We start from the raw sequence: 17,507 nt of genomic DNA on the forward strand, positions 1-17,507 counted from the left end.
TGGATCAGATAATATTTGACTTGTGGTGGGACCAGGAAAAAAAGCGTTGGCTAAGCTGTACAATTACTTATTAGATGAGGATAGAGATGAAGACATAATCAGAAACCAATTGAGAGCGTGGGAGAGAAATATCGGGCATAGTTTGGACTTTAATGAATGGGAAGAGGCGTGGAATAAAAATTATAAATTAACTAGAGCAGCCACATACAAGGAAAATCATTATAAAATGCTTCATAGGTGGCATTTAGCACCTGCAAGATTAGCACAGATGTTCCCCAATGTACTCCCAAATTGTTGGAAATGCGGTCATGGTCAGGGCACCTTCTTTCATATGTGGTGGACATGCCCCGAAGCAAAAAGATACTGGAGCAAAATTCGGAGATGGTTGAAAGACATACTCAAAGAAGAAATAGATTTGAATCCAGAAATATTTCTCCTGGGAATGGTAAAGAAAGGGCATGGAAAGGAAAAGGTCCACCTCCTAATACACATAACTACAGCTGCCAGACTGGCGTACGCTCAATACTGGAAAAAGAAAGACCTACCACCAGACGACCTTATAATTAGCAAAATATTAAAGTGTGCAGAAATAAGTAAATTAACACACGAGATAAGTGATGATGAAAATTCAGATTATGATATGGTGTGGGGAAGATGGTACGAATGGATAAATGATAGAATCAAGGAAGGAGTTAAAGGTGCAGAAATTAATTAGAAATGTATAGTATAAATGACACCAGATATTTTTTTCATGTATATATGTATAAACACTGTGAATCCGATGTCAAACAAAATTGTTATTATATTTTATCTATCTTAAAAAAAAATCAATAAAGTGTATATAAAAAAAAATATTTGACTTGTGGTGGGATTGATTTATTTAATACAAAAGCAAAAAGCGAATCCCGCTGGTTGAAATACTGTCATTTGATATGGAAAATTGATTGTAATGAAATCTCTCTCTCTCCCCCCAAAAAATTTTACAAAATTCCTTTGTTAAAGGTTGCCTATTTATAAATTAATTCAATATAAAAATTCAAAACACAGAATGGAAAAAGGAATTGGAGGCGTCCATTTTGTCTAAACAATGGGAGGCTGTACTATCTTCCCTCATCCCTCCATTCAATCTACCACCCTAGATCGCAGCTTATTGCAAAATGTATTATTTTTGATTTACTGTACCACGTTGTGTTTGAAAAAGGATGAATAAATCACTGTTTTGTAGAAAATGAAATAAAAATAATGCTTCATTGAGACACATATTTTTGTGATGTCCTTATATTATGGAAAGATGTTCTTTCATATCCCGACTTTGAAACAAGTTTTAATATTATGCCCATATTCTCCTAAATCGCATATCTATACATAATAAATGACAGCTGCACAATGGATTTTGCATGCTATTTTTATTGTCAAGAGTCGTGTTCGTCAGCATTGGAAAGAGCAATTTATAGTCTCAATTGCTCAGTGAACTTAACACTTGATATTACTTACAATTTATGAATAAGATTAGATATGAACCATTATAACGAAATACAAGCAACCTGGAATTAAGGAGAAACTTCCTAATAGTGAGGACAATTAATCAGCTTGCCTTCAGAAGTTATACGTGCTTCATCACTGGAAGGTATTAAGGTATTAAGAGCTGAGGTGGCGCAGTGGTTAGAGTGCAGTACTGCAGCTACTTCAGCTGACTGCTAGTTCAGCAGATCAGCGGATCAAATCTCATCGGCTCAAGGTTGACTCGGCCTTCCATCCTTCCGAGGTGGGTAAAATGAGGACCCAGATTGTTGGGGGCAATATGCTATTTAGTATACTATCTTTGGTGTAAGCCGCCCAGAGTCCTCGGAGAGTGGGCGGCATAGAAATGTGAATAATAAAAATAAAAAATAATAAAAGATTGGACATCCACCTATCTGAAATAGTATAGAGCTGTAATGGTGAACCAGAGGTGGCATGCAGAACCCTCTCTGTGGGCAAGTGCGCCATGGCCATCTGCTCTTTTGGTTTCTGGCGCGCACGTGTGCGCTGGCCAGCTGGTCTTCATGTGCCCCGGAGCACCATAAATCCGAAGACCAGCTGGCCAGTGCGCATGCGCACACCATAAAGCTGAAAACTAGGTGGCTGGCGCGTGCATGCGCACCGGGCAGCTGGTCTTTGGATTTACAGTGCTCTGGTGTGCGTGCATATATGCGTGCATGCGTGTTCCGGTTTTGACACTTGGTGCTGAAAAACTTCACCATCTCTGGTATAGGGGGCTGGACTAGAAGACCTCCAAGGTCCCTTCCAGCTCTATTCTGATTGATTGAACACTAATTCTTTAAATCTAATCTTTGTGTAAAAATATATATACACAATATCAATATCGATATGCATGAGATATCTTTTTCTTTTTTCTTTTTTGTTAAATCGAATAGAGGACCATTTTAAAACATGCAAGAAAACTGTTTGAGAGCTGTAGGATAATTTAGAACTTAAAGAAATAAAAACACCCTTGATTATTTAGTAGGATTCCTTATTTTAGAGATTCCTAGGCCATACTCTCATGAGACAATCTACCATGTATGAAACAAAGCATGGGTGTACAATTCTGATTTGATTGGGAACTGCAGGATGTGTTATTTTTAACTTGGTGGTCACAAAGGCCCTCTGATAACATTGTGCCATCACAGCAATGATTAGGGTAAGAACCTCTGGTCCATTTTTAATTTGGAGACAGTTAAGTAAGACATATGAGTGTACATATATAGGTATACTCTCATATAACTCTCAAATTAAAACACGCACACAGGAGAATACTATCCTCCTGAAAATTCTACTATGAAAAATAATCCTGCTGCCAAACTTTAAAGTACTTGGGGAACTGAGTGCTTCCATGGTTTATGGCTTACTCAGCCCTTCATATCGGGGTGAAATCTAAAATTTGTTACTACTGGTTCTGTGGGCATGGCTTGGTGGGGAGGTGGGGGTGGGGTAATGTGACTGGGTGAGCGTGGCCAACTTTTTTTTTTTAACTTTTAAAAGCATTTTCTCTACAACCTTAAGAGGTTGCAGAAAAAAATGCTTTTAGAAGCTTCTGACAATCAGGCAAGTCAGCTGGGATCGCCAGAGGCTTTTAAAGGCATTTTTTTTCCTGCAACCTCTTCGGCTGAAAGGGTTGCAGAAAAAAAATGCTTTGAAAAGCCTGTGACAATCTCAGCTGAGCTGCAAAATCATCAGAGGCTTTTTTTTTTTTTACTTTTAAAAGTATTTTTTTGGCCGAAGAGGTTGTAGAAAAAATGCTTTTAGAAGTAAAAAAAACAGCTTCTGATGATCGTATGGCTCAGCTAGGCATGGGGGGGGGGGCCGCAGGGATTTTTGCTACCAGTTCTCCGAACCACCCGTCGCCATCGCTACTGGATTGGGCGATCTGGTCCGAACCGGGAGCATTTCACCCCTGCTTCATATTATAGTTAACAGGAAAAGTTTTACAACATTAAAGATAGTTCAATGGTTCTGCAATGCCAGGTTAATGGTTATCTTTTAAACAAATGAGATACCTGTGTGAGAATTGGAGACAATGCTCACCAGATAACAACATAAGGAAAATAATATAATATTCTAAATTATCTTGTCATTTCATTTCAATTTTTGTTATTTGCTATTATCATTGAAGTAGTTCTACATTCATCCCCAACCCCATTTCATTCCAACTGATTTCTTGAAAGCCTCTTTCACCTCCTTGTTCCTGAGAGAGTAGATCATAGGGTTCAGCATAGGCACCACCACGGTGTAGAAGACAGAGGCCACCTGATCTTGGCCCAATGAGTAGCTGGCATTTGGGCGAAGGTAGGTAAATATCAGAGTCCCATAGAAGACTGAGACAGCTGTCAGGTGAGATGTGCAAGTAGAAAAGGCCTTACGCCTGCCTTGAGCAGAACGGATCTTTAGGATGGTGGACAGAATTAAGACATAAGATAGGAGAATGATGACCAAGGATGCAAGGGTGGTATACCCAGCCAGAAATGATATGATCATTTCAGTGACATAGTGATCTGAGGCGAGTGCTATTAGGGGAGGAGTGTCACAGAAGAAATGCCTGATGATGCTGGAATCACAGAAATGTAAGCTGCTTAAAAAGCATACTGTTAGCATGGCATTTGTCAAGCCAAGGAAACACGAACCAGCAACCAATGTGACACAGATGTTTTGGGACATAACTGTTGAATAGAGCAAGGGATTACCGATGGCTACATAACGATCATAGGCCATTGTGGCCAGCAGGAAACATTCAGTGCACACCAAGGCAACAAAAAAATAGAGCTGAGCAAAGCATGCATCAAAGGAAATTGATTTGTAACCCGTTAGGAAACTCGTTAGCATACGAGGGGTGATAACTGATGAATAACAGATGTCAGCCACAGACAAATTGCATAGGAAAAAGTACATGGGGGTATGAAGCTGAGCACTGATCCTGATTAATATAATCATTCCCAGATTCCCTATCAGGGTGATGATGTAGATTGTGAGGAAGATAGCAAACAACAGAGGGTCTTGCTCTGAAGATTCTGAGAAACCCACAAGAATGAATTCTTCCACCAGAGTGCAGTTTCCATCTTCATCTCTTTCCAGAGTCTGCAATCTGTTAATTGATTTAAAATGGAATTCCTTCAGTTTTCACACTAGATAACAAGTGAGACATGCTTAAAAATGAAGTTCTCTTTATATGGATTACATCTGTTGCCTCTGCCTTGATGCTGCTCTCAGTCCAATCTGCTTATGTATTCTAATTCCAAAGTTTCCCTGTTATAAACTCCCTAGTGTCACTTAGGTGAGATGGCTGGTCTAGAAATGTAATAAACAAATTTCCCTGAGATGTAAGAAAAGACACATGTTTTCCAAAAAAAATAGGTACTACTACTTGCAGTTTACATAAATATGGTGGTGTTTAAGATTACAGAATAATAATGGGAAAAGTTTGCTATCCAATAGCAATTTGCATGCAAGAGGCATCTAGATGAACCCACGGTAGTTTAAGCAAGTCCAGGAAGAAATTCTATTTGAAGTCTCATCTGTCAACATGGAGCAAAAATATGTAATGTGGTGCCTCCAGGAGTTTGAAATCAACTCCCATTGACCTCATGTGGGACAGACAATAGGAACACCAAGTTGCCATACTTCTAATGTGAACAGTATTGAGTTGACTGGCCACTGCCTGAGGTCATTTAGTGCAACATACTTTCTTGTGCTGGAGGAAAATAAAAATAAGTCAAAAATCATTTTCTGCTCTTTCAGGACACCCACAATCATCAGCTCATGAGGACTATCTGCTTGTGGATTTCTGGTGAGGATATGGTGACGTAGACATCCCTGAAGGAATGGGGGAAAGAATTGCATCTGAGATTGCCAGCCATAGGCTACAGGATAGATCATGGCTGGTAAAATCTCTCTGGAGAAAGGAGAGACTGTGGAATTGTCCACATGTACTCCAGGCAGGTGACCATTGTGAGTAGACTGTAAAAACGGAAGTTTCTGTGGTCAGCTGGTGAGTGGAGTGGCTGGGATTCGAGGGATTTCATCTATGTCCACAACCATAATATATCTTACTATATATGTACATAAAATTTGTCTGAGCCTCATAATCAATTTTGAATTAACTTTTTACTGCTTTTTAAATATTAATAATTTTTAGAATAGCAAATTTGATCGCATTCACTGGATTAGTTCTTCAATCCTTCATGAAAGAAATTTAAACTGTAATTTTAAGGACTTTGGAATTTGGGGGAATAAACATCAAATGATTATTATTAATGTTGTTTTAAATGGATTAAGAATCTAGATTGACTTGAAACAGGATTTTCAAATTAATAGAATTAATCTTTCCCACAGGAAAGTGACATATTTTGAATTCCAAAAAACCTCCCAACAATCCCCAGCAACATGATAGGATAGACTTTGAAAGTTTTTCACCAGTGGGAGCTAAAAGGAAATAAACATTACAATTAAAGGAGAAAAATTTGACTTGTTAATAAGAATGGAGCAAAATACCTTAACATCACTGTGGATGATGGTATGGACGAGGAACAAGTTATAGTGGATAAGACTGAAATAGATTTGAACATGGATTTAATAATGATAAACCACAAGAATGATCTGGAAAAAGACGAAATAGTGGATATACAAATGAAATTACCTGATGTTTTAATAATTAAAGGGACATACAATCAACCAAGCAGGAGAGTAACTTGGATATTTTTGCTATATTGAATTTACAAGAGACCTGTTAAAATTTTCTAAGATAGTGAGAAGGGACAAAGAAAAAAAAAAACAATCAAGTTTTAGAATATTATTTGAAGGGATTAAAGATTAAAAATAAAAGGAAGGTATATTAAATTGCTTTATTTGATCAAAATTAAAATATATGATGTTTTTCTGGTAATCCTTAAGGATTTGTCTATTGATAAGAGATGTGATACCAGATGGAGAAATTGTTGCATTTTAAGAGAAAGTGATAGGTTGTAAACTTATTTTTGTTGAGACAAAGGAGAAAACTATTTCTTTATATTTCTTTTTTCTTTTTTGTCATATTCTTCTCTTTTCTTCTTTCCTCTATTCTTCCTTTTATATTATTTTTTTGTTGTCTTTTTTATTTGTATTAAACTATTTTTCTTTATATTCTTTACTTTCTGCAGTTTGCATTACTTTTTATTTGTATAAACATAAAACTTAATAAAGTTATTTGAAAAAGGAGTGTGTGTGTGTATGCCTTACTCTGTCAAACTGACTCCAGATACAAAGTAATATGATATCTACTGATAGTTAAGGTCCATGTACCTTAATTTTTCAGTCTGAAAATTGGAAAATATACCACTGAACATGCCTTTCAGCAGAAATGCTGAACATGCATAAACCATAGTAACCAAAAAAGTATGATAGTTTGTGATGTAATAAATAGATAGATATGACTTCTATCTATTAGATCATTTAAATTTAAGATCATTTAAACTCACCTTGCTTTTTGAGAAAGAGGTGTGTTTGCTCAAAAATGAGGGGCTTCTCCTGTGGAAAACCAGGCTCTGGAGACCTATTCTGGTTTCAGATGTTGGTTAGACTGTAGCATTTTCAATGAATTAGCAGACGACAAAACAATTTTAATTATTGTTTTGTTTCTGTGTTTTTAAATAGGCTGTACACCGCCCTGAGTCCTTCGGGAGAAGGGCGGTATAGAAATAAAATTATAATAATATAATAATAATAATAAATGTGAAAGATATTTCTCATGAACATTAGGTACATAGATGTGACATTTTTTGTAGCGTTGAGTTTCCATAAGCCAACATTTCTTTCACACTTTCCAAAATTCAGAGCACTTTCCCAGTACTAAGTAGCTATAATCCATCTGAAAGGCAAATAAAGGCAAATTAGTGTGATATATGGGAGAGAGGGTTGAAATAGAGAGAAAGAGAGATTGCTTAAGACAATTTAATGAGTTCCCGGCACGGGTGATATTTGAACTGAATTTCGTTCTTTCTAACTCAGCCTCTTTGCTACCATGCTACACCAGCTCACATAATATGCTTTTGCAATGAAAAAATAAGACTCACCTTGCTTTTTGAGAAAGAGGTGTGTTTGCTCAAAAATGAGGGGCTTCTCCTGTGGAAAACCAGGCTCTGGAGACCTATTCTGGTTTTAGATGTTGGTTAGACTGTAGCATTTTCAATGAATTAGCAGACGACACAACAGCCCCAATACTGTTAGTCAGGAGATTCTAATATAACAATGTAGTCTTGTTTCTGGTATTCATTCTCAATGTTGTTCTACAACTCAACTAAAACGTGCTTGCTCATTCTGAAAGCTAAAACCTGCAATTTATAGGACAGAAACCACAGTTCTGGGGAAACAATCAGTTATTAACTTTGTGAACCGTCGTATCTATTATAACAACAAACCTGTCCATTACAGTAGTTATTGGAAAATGACTTTTTGTTTTTTAAAAAAAAGATCTTTGAAGGAACACACACACACACACACACACACACACACACACACACAGATCACATATTTGCTTGAATTCAGAAGTTACTTATCTAGTTAAAAAAATTTACAGGGTGGTGATGTGTCCACTTTTGGCTCTTTCTTCCAAACAAAACAGAACTTAAGAGTAACATTAGGCATAGCCATGTAGTTTTGAAACAGCCTCTATTTCTATTTGATCACTTTTAAAACAGCTTAATTACCTATCACAATATAGTATGCATTCCACTATATAGTGTCAGGACTGAAAAAGGAGTCAGTAGTGAGGCATTGGAGTGAAAGAACATTTTGATTAAAATAAAGGAGCTTCTATGTTTGTAAAAGTGCTTAATTTCCACTAACTACACAGTACAATGAAGAAACAGCTGGCCAGATCCTCCCCAAGCTTACCACTGAGAAAAAAGAAGAGAAAAAACAGAGGAAAAGATTAAAACTAACCACAAATGCTCTTTGTCATTTGTTTTCTTTTCAGAAGTCTTTACTTAGAGTAATTTCACAGACATTCTTTCCTTCCCAGAGAGAAATAACAACATTCATTGTGCAAAACTTTACATTAGAAACAAGAATAAATAAGATTTGCTGGCACAATATTTAACCAGAGCTTGGATTTTCTGCTCATGTGCTATTGAACACAAGGACATTCCCTGAAGGGCCAAATATACAGTATATACCCTCTCTGGTCCTGTATGACAATGGGGAGCACAAAACATAATTTTATTCCCAGATCATTATGGGATGAATGCTTGAATGCCGAGAAAGTTTTACTAAGCAAAAACCTGCAAACATTTATGCAGCCAATGGTAAATTGGACAAGATGAGGCCACAGCATTAATTTAATTTAATTTAATTTAATTTAATTAATTAAATTTATATGCCGCCCCTCTCCGAAGACTCAGGGCGGCTCACAATACATTTAAAAAATCATTATAAAAAGACATTGAAAAATGAAAAAACATTAAAAACATTAAAAACTCATTCACACCATTCATGGCCGGATCTCGCCAGATCACAAGAGCGAGATCAATGGCCCCAGGCCTGCCAGAAAAGCCAGGTCTTCACCGCTTTTTGGAAGGCCAATAGGGTGGGGATGGTCCAGACCTCAGGAAGTAACTGGTTCCAGAGAGTTGGGGCAGCCACAGAGAAGGCCCTCCCCCGCGGGCCTGCCAGCCAACATTGTTTAGCTGATGGGACCCGGAGGAGACCAACTCTGTGGGATCTTACTGGTTGCTGGGAGTTATGCGGTAGAAGGCGGTCTCGAAGATAACCTGGCTCTGAGCCATGTAGGGCTTTAAAGGTAATAACCAACACCTTGAATTGTGACCGGAGACCAATAGGGAGCCAGTGCAGCTCGCGGAGAACTCCCTCCAGTGGTGGGTTTCAAATTTTTTTACTACCGGATCTGTGGGTGTGGCTTGGTGGGCGTGGCTTAGTGGGTGTGGCAGGGGAAAGATACTGTAAAATCTCCATTCCCACCCCACTCCAGGGAAAGGATATTGTAAAATCTCTATTCCCTCCCCAATCCAGGGGAAGGTTACTACAAAATCCCCATTTCCTCCTCATCAGCTGGGACTTGGGAGGCAGAGAATAGATGGGGGCAGGGCAGTGGTGGGATTCAAATAATTTAACAACCAGTTCTCTGCCCTAATGATTTTTTCCAACAACCAGTTCACCAAACTGTTCAGAAAGCTAACAACCGGTTCTCCCGAAGTGGTGCGAACTGGCTGAATCCCACCACTGGGGCAGGGCCAGTCAGAATTTTTACTACTGGTTCTCTGAACTACTCAAAATGTCTGCTACCGGTTCTTCAGAACTGCTGCTGAAACCCACCTCTGACTCCCTCTCTGCCTATATTTGTGCTTCTCTTGTCTCAAGATGTTGGTTGAGCATCTGCCAGAATCCACTAATGACTGGGAAAAGTTGATATTTGCATCCCAGATTACCAAATTATAAACATTTTTAATGGGACATTCTTCTATATGATTATTCAGTATTCTTTCAGCATTCTGCTTATGCTCAGGAGTATATTTTACAAGGGCTGGGGCTGAGTTCAAATCTCCAACACTATATCAGAAAAGGTGAAGTGTCTGTTGCACAATCTTTTTAATAGGTTGGACAGGAAAGTATGCAAAGACGGTATACTGGGTAGTCTAATGTCTTGGAAATGGCCCTGCAAAATATGAACGTGTACCACCAACCTAGTTTCAATTTCCAGGCTTTTGCACATGGAGATTCATTCTCAGAATGTACACAGCTAGTGCAAACTCAAACTTCTCTCTCTTTTTTTTAAAAGAGAACAATCCAACTGACAACCTTTCCAGCTTGTCACCGATGTGAGCAAATGTTCAGGTTAGAACTGGAGGCACAAGGTCAAGTCCATCTACAATCATGAAAATGTATTCAGTATTTCTTAGACTGACTTTACAGGATGGTTGTTGAGATAAACTGGAGGATGGAGTGCTATATAAAGTATTTTGCTTCAAGCTATTAGTGGAAAAACACACAACAAACAAAAGCAACGGCCAATAATTCATAAACATTGAAGGTGGCTCTGTTGCTGTTAATCTGTTTGGTAATTGGAATATTTTATGAAAAATCTAAAAAAAAAATGGAAACTTGACTCACCTCTGAATATAGCTGAAAGTTTTAGGAGTTTTGTTAATGCTGATTTGCGAAAATATGTAGAAGTAGATAACAATTCAATATATTTTCAGTGCTCAGTATGGCAATTGTAAGAGAAAGTATGGATAGTATAAACCTTTGATTAAGAAAGTGTGGAGTGTTATGAACCCAATTTCCTTCCCTAATACATCAAGCTTTAAAATCTAAACACGGTTCAAAGATTACCATTTTCTTTTGATTAAAAAGACCAAATACTGTCTTTGAAGAACCACTAGATGTCACTCAAGATCCATCTATAGTAGTGCAATGTTTCTGGTGATTTAAGAGAAGCTGAGATAGGATTTATGAGCTGGTAATATTCCTTAGAAGTAAATCTCTTTAAAAAAAAAAAAGCTTTCACTTTTGAAGTCTTTGATTTAAGTCCCGAGTCTTCACCCCTCTCAGAAACTAAGCCTAAATAACATAATTGTATTTCCCCATGCAAATCACTTTTCACTCTTTCTCCCCCATTCAATTATTATTCTCTTTTGTTGCTCTTATTTCTGTAGGTAGATTGCAAGTTTTCCAGGGCAGGTTGGTTTTTTTTTTTAAGGATAGCCCATTCTCATAATTATTTCAGCTCAGAACTCTTTATAAAAATTTTGAATTGTTGCTAGTGAAATAACACAATGCTTTAAAAAAAAACAGTTCATTGATTTAAACATGCACCTGGAAAGTCATTAATCTATGGAAGACTTGCCCGATCCCTATTCAGTTTACTGTTTACCACTAGCGGGAATCTGTGTTAAACTTTTCTTTGCTGTCTTAGGTAAGAAACTGCAAGGATAGATTTCCAAAGTTGCAAAACCTGCAATATGAAAATTTTTAATTTCCCCTTTTTATTATTTCTATATGTAGCTCAAAGCAGTGAACATATTTTCTTGAGATATTGAGAGCCATATTGAAAATCAGTTTGGTGTAATGGTTAGGGTGCTGACCAGGAGACTCTGAATTCTAGCCTACCCTTAGTCCCAGCCTGGTGACCTTGGGCCAGTCACTTTCTCTCAGTCCAACTCATAATAAAGGTGAGATATAAACAAACAAACAAACAAACAATGAATAAATCTATCTAATACTCCTTCCTCCTTCTAATTTCTCCACTACAACTACCCTGTGAGATGAATTGAGCTGAGAGAGAGAGGCCCCAAATCACAGATCGTTATATATCAAATGCAAGTCTTCTTTACAGGGAAATATAACATTCATAATCTTCAAAATCTTTTTTCCTTCTGTCTGGTAGAACTGTCTAGAAGCTGCTGGCTTTTGGGTGGGAGAAATATTTTCCATCTGTTTCTTGGTTTGGTGATGAACTGGTCCGGTATTGGGCCATTAGTTTTAGCTGCATGAGAATTGTCCCTCATTGTTTAAGGGCCTGAACTGTACAAATCTGTATGTGTCTACTGAGAATAATCTTAGGTGCAATTCATTGATAACAGGCCAGGGGTGAAATGCTCCTGGTTCGGATTGGATTGCTTGATCCGGTAGCGATGGAGGCGGGTGGTTTGGAGAACCGGTAGCAAAAATCCCTGCCCCCCCCATGCCCAGTTGAGCCACACAATCATCAGAAGCTTTTTTTTACTTTTAAAAGCGGTTTTTCTACAACCTTTTTGGCCGAAAAAATGCTTTTAAAAGTAAAAAAAAAGCCTCTGATGATCGCGTGGCTCAGCTGGGATCATCAAAGGCTTTTAAAAGAAAAAAACCCTTTTTTTCTTTTAAATGTCTCTGACGATCCAAGCTGAGTTGCCTGATCATCAGAGGCATTTAAAAGAAAAAAAGTCTCTGCCGATCAGGCAACTCAGCTGGGATCGTCAGAGCCTTTTGAAAGCATTTTTTTACATGTTTTAAATGGTTTTAAAAGTAAAAAAAATAAAAAATTGGCCACGCCCACCCAGTCACATTACCCCCCACCAAGCCACGCCCACAGAACCGGTAGTAACAAATTTTAGATTTCACTCCTGTAATAGGCCTTAGAGCTGAATAAAGGATTTAGGATTGAAGCTCTTACATTTCATAATCTATTAGCTTCATTGATTAGAAAGCTGAGGTTTTCTGGATCGAAAAATAATATTGCCTGGACACCAAAATGTAAATATGAAATATTGTTGGAGAAGAGGGAGAAGAGACAATAAGCAACCCTATTGTCTGTCCTATAGCCCTCCATGTTTGCATCCATGGACGGGGAGGAGAGTTGATCCCAGATGAACTTTTCTACCCAGGTTTTGTTAAATCATTGTCGTGCTAAACTTCAGGTGAAAGACCAATGAGCAATGTCTTAACATAGGTTAATGATAAAGTATTGCTGGTTGGTCTTTTGTCAGATCTCACAGACATAAAGCCTCTGTGTTCCAATGACTTGAATTTGGCCTACCATATTATGCAAATGTAGCCATTTGGGCTTATAGGTTTACACTAAACCAGTGTTTCCCAAACTTGACCCTTTGAAGATATATGGACTTCAACTCCCAGAATTCCTCAACCAGGCATACTGGTTGGGGAATTCTGGGAATTGAAGTCCATGCATCTTAAAATAGCCAAGTTTGGGAAACACTGCACTAAACCACAATGTAGTTTGATCGCTTTCATATTAGTTCAAATTCAGCCAATTGGAAAGGGTGATGATAGTCATGACACTATGCAACATGCAAAACTAGCCAGCAAAACTACCTACAACTCAAGCTAACTGTGGTCAGAAAGTGCTTGGTATTTTCTCTGCATTTAAAAAAAAAATATTATCATACTGGGAGGCTCTGTTCCCAACTTGATGAGGATATAATAGATGTTTCAATTTTAAGTATGGTAAATTAATGTCTTTTTTCTCGGAACATCTGCCACTTAAGCACCATATTTTAATCTGCGTACAGATGCCTTGTATATGATGCTCCCCATTAAAGTGATCTATTTTTTGACATCACTCTTTGGATCAGGGGTGGACTGGGGGGGATAGAAAAAATTAGAAGCACAGACTAGGACGATGGAAATGTTTGGCTACAATCAACTTTTATTCCTTCAACTTTATTCAATAGAGCAATACTTAGAAGTGTAATTTTGATAGTAAAAGGTTGTATAATTAAGATTCTTCTTACAAATTTCTCCGAGGGATTTTTCTGTAGATGCTCAGATGTTCTTGAACTCCCTCCTTAGCTTCTAGGAATGATCCCATAGAGACTTTACACTGCTTCACCTAATGGTCCCAATTCTGGGAGCAAAACTGAAATCACCTTCCCAGGGATTTGCTCTTCTGGGTGTTTATACCTCTGGATTTGAGATGATCAGCTGAATGTAGTTGACCTGTCTCTTCAGTGACAGTGTCAGCTCCCAGCTATCCTAATAAGTCCTTCTGGGCACGATTAAAAAGTTCGTGCTTGCCACCTTGCCATTATGAAACTTATGCAAGAAGTTTGAAAGTTCTAGCAAATTGGCTCCTTGGTGTATCATTAAAAATCAACTTAGCTTCAAAGACATTACTTTAAATGAGAAAAAGGCAGCTGCTACTTCTCTGGAGTTAATACTCATCTGAAAATGATGTTCTGGGAAAAGAGAAAGATGCCTACCTTGTGCATTATGACCACTTTGGTTTAATGATTCTGCTCTTCATTTGTATTGCCCATGTCTTCCCTACACCTGCAGCAACACACTTGAGTCCTTATGTACGTAAGAAATTAAGAACAACCAAACTCTATGAATCCAAGGTCCTTCCTCACCCAACCTTTTATTTCTTATGGTGGCCAACCAGATGTATCTAGAATGTTGATACGTGGAGTTGGAGATCTATCACCCTCCTACTGTTGTTTTCTTGCGAATAGTAGTTGGAAGCATGCTCCATCCTACCAGAGGTTTCACTGAGTCTTCATGACCAATAATCTTTGATAGATCTTCCCTCCATGAATTTATGAATCTCACTTTTTAAAAGCTATTAAAATTAGTGGTCATCATCAATTTTTCTAATAATTAATACAACCGGTTACTTATGCACTCTGTGAAGAACTGTTTCCTTTCAGCTGTTTTAAACATCTTCTCAGTCAGTCTTATGTGCCTTTTGAGACAGGAAATAAAATGGTCCCTGACAACTTTATTTAGGTCATGCATGAGTATACACAACCAGGTCAGCCATCTTTTTACTAGACATTGTAGCTTTTTCTTGTGTGCAAAATGTTCAATTCCCATGCATTATAATTATTTTCTGTATGGCTTTTTTCTTGGTTTGTGGGTAAAACACAGCCCTTTTCACCAGGGGTGAAATGTAAAATTTGTTACTACCGGTTCTGTGGGCGTGGCTTGGTGGGGGTGGGTAATGTGACTGGGTGAACATGGCCAACTTTTTTTTTTAAACTTTTCAAAGCATTTTTTCTAATGCTTTGAAAAGCCTCTGCTGATCAGGCAACTCAGCTGGGATCGTCAGAGAGGCTTTTTAAAAAATGCTTTGAAAAGCCTCTCTGACGATCAGGCAACTCAGCTGGGATCATCAGAGACTTTTCAAAGCATTTTTTTTACCACCTCTTCGGCCAAGAGGTTGCAGAAAAAAATGCTTTGAAAAGCCTCTGACGATCCCAGCTGAGCCGTGTGATCATCAGAGGCTTTTTTTTTTAACTTTTAAAAGCATTTTTTCGTCGGAAGAGGTTGTAGAAAAAATGCTTTTAAAAGTAAAAAAAAAAAGCCTCTGATGATCACGTGGCTCAGCTGGGATCGTCAGAAGCTTTTCAAAGCATTTTTTAAAAAGCCTCTCTGATGATCGTGCGGCTCATCTGGGCATGGTGGGGTGGGGGTGGGGGTGGGGGGTGAGGGCTGCAGGAATTTTTGCTTCCAGTTCTCCGAACCACCCGCCGCCATTGCTACTGGATCAGGCGATCCAGTCCGAACCGGGAGCATTTCACCCCTGCTTTTCACCTTCTTGCTTGCATCTATACATGGAAAAACTAAGACATTTGTAAAGTAGGATTTACTGATGTAGAATCCATAATGAAGTTTTTTCCTCCATGAACCTAATATTTTTTATTTGATTAACATATCACCAATGTAGAACAGACATTAAGTTGACTGGCTAGAAATTCAGAGATCTCTGTTATTTTTAAAAAACTTTGAGACCTTCTAGTCATCTCATGCTGGGTTTAATCTGAATGACAAATTGTAAGTATGGCAATGTAAGATTGGGGCTGGGGAGTTAACACAAAGATTGTGGTCCAGGTTGCTTACTCACTGGGGGTGAATGGGATGGAAGAAGCAGTAGCTCCTAACAGTGCATCCAGGTAAAGAAACTCAGAGTTTTTTGTTCAATAAAAAGTGTTACCAGTGATAGAGAGCATTATGCACCAGGAAAGCAGGCCACAAAGTTGGAACAGCTGGAGACAATTTAAAGGATGATGGAGGTGGCAAAATTGACTGGGAAGTTGGCTGGAGATTGAAGCTGACCTGGAACTGGACTGGAGTCTGTGTGAGCTTGGAGACCAGACTATGGAGGAAATCCAAGGCAGAGCCCAATGTAGTAAGATTTACCTTCGTCTCTGTCCCATGGGACCATCAAGGTTAAATGATGGCCAAATAAACTAATGGGGATGAGTGGTGAATGGGGAAAATGGATCTGGGTCTCTATATTGGATTCTGCATGATGCCCTGGCCTGACTGGCCCTGCTTTGGATATGTTGTCTGTCAATGATAGTGGGGAGACTTTGGAATTTTCCCATCACTGGCATAACAGACTGGGCAGCTGACCTGGTAGAGCAGTGCTGATGTGAGTGACCCAAAGACTGTAGATTGGATGTGAGGTTAGAGTTACTAGTGGTAGTCTTACTAAGACTGGCAAATAAATTACCAAGGAAACTTTGGACCCGGGAGTACAGGAGGATGGACTCATGCTAACAGGAGAGAAGCCACATTAAACTATTTTGTGTGTTGTCAGCCTGGACCCTGATGAAGCATGTAACTGGCAGTTGAGGCCTGGGCCTATACCAAGTACATATATGGCCTGTGGTGCTGGACTTTTTTCTATCTTTCTTACATTTGTTAATGCCTCAATTTCAACTGTTGTACAGTAGAAGCTGCTAGTCAATAATTTGGTTAGAATTTGATATTGCTTCTACTTGAATCAAACCTGGAGGTTTGGTGGTTGAGGAAGGATTTCAGCTGGTAAATGAAATCTATCAGAGTGTTAGTGGTTTGATAGATCCTTTTATTGTAGTCTTACTTCCCTGATGTTGAGTGTCTCTGGTGGAAACAATTGGGGGGGGGTAGGATATATAGTAGAGGAAAATATGGGTGGTGGTTGATTGATCCCAGCTGCCACAGAGATGACAAGCATAGGATGTGTGTGAGGAAGGCAGAGTTGGGATGGGATGAAGGCAGGTGAGGATATTATAATCAGGGGTGGGTTCTAAAATATTTTACTACCAGTTCTGTGGGTGTGGCTTATTTTGTAACAATGCTTTGAAAAGCCTCTGCCGATCAGGCAACTCAGCTGAGATCATCAGAGGCTTTTCAAAGCATTTTTAACCACCTCTTCGGCTGAAGAGGTTGCAGAAAACAATGCTTTGAAAAGCCTCTGCTGACTCCAGCTGAGCCGCAGGATCATCAGAGGCTTTTTTTTTTACTTTTAAAAGCATTTTTTTGGCCGAAGAGGTTGTAGAAAAAATGCTTTTAAAAGTAAAAAAAAAAAAAGCCTCTGATGAGGTGGGGTAAGCTAGTGGCAACCGGGCTGGGGACCGATTCGGGGGCGTGGCCAGCCAATGCTATTACCAGTTCTCCGAACTACTACACATTTTTACTACCGGTTCTTGTGAACCGGTGCGAACCGGGAGCAACCCACCACTGATTATAATAATGGGTGAACAGGGGGATATATGAAT

The 17,507-nt window shown here is 38.7% G+C and overlaps 1 protein-coding gene across 1 annotated transcript; it reads right to left on the reverse strand.

The window, feature by feature from the left end:
- Positions 1–1,122: 1,122 nt before the first annotated feature.
- On the reverse strand, positions 1,123–8,160 carry LOC139310442 (olfactory receptor 8H1-like). The gene is made up of 4 exons (XM_070934600.1): positions 8,085–8,160; positions 7,463–7,493; positions 3,694–4,585; positions 1,123–1,146 (listed from the first exon to the last, which is right to left on the reverse strand). Exons 1-4 carry the CDS (start codon positions 8,158–8,160, stop codon positions 1,123–1,125), a joined length of 1,023 nt encoding a protein of 340 aa, XP_070790701.1.
- Positions 8,161–17,507: the final 9,347 nt, after the last annotated feature.

Source organism: Pituophis catenifer, unplaced genomic scaffold (assembly GCF_029215685.1).
Source record: "Pituophis catenifer annectens isolate HBS135680 unplaced genomic scaffold, rPitCat1.0.hap2 SCAF_1, whole genome shotgun sequence".
NCBI lineage: Eukaryota > Metazoa > Chordata > Lepidosauria > Squamata > Colubridae > Pituophis > Pituophis catenifer.

What these genes read in the sequence shown, in the direction of transcription:
- LOC139310442 (XM_070934600.1), bottom strand. Translation starts at nt 8,160, where the DNA reads ATGGCTATGCCTAATGTTACTCTTAAGTTCTGTTTTGTTTGGAAGAAA. An exon ending in AGTGGACACATCACCACCCT is followed by an intron (nt 7,494 to 8,084) that starts GTAAATTTTTTT and finishes AACGAAATTCAG; the next exon opens with TTCAAATATCACCCGTGCCG. An exon ending in AAGAGGCTTTCAAGAAATCA is followed by an intron (nt 1,147 to 3,693) that starts GTTGGAATGAAA and finishes TTTTGCAATAAG; the next exon opens with CTGCGATCTAGGGTGGTAGA.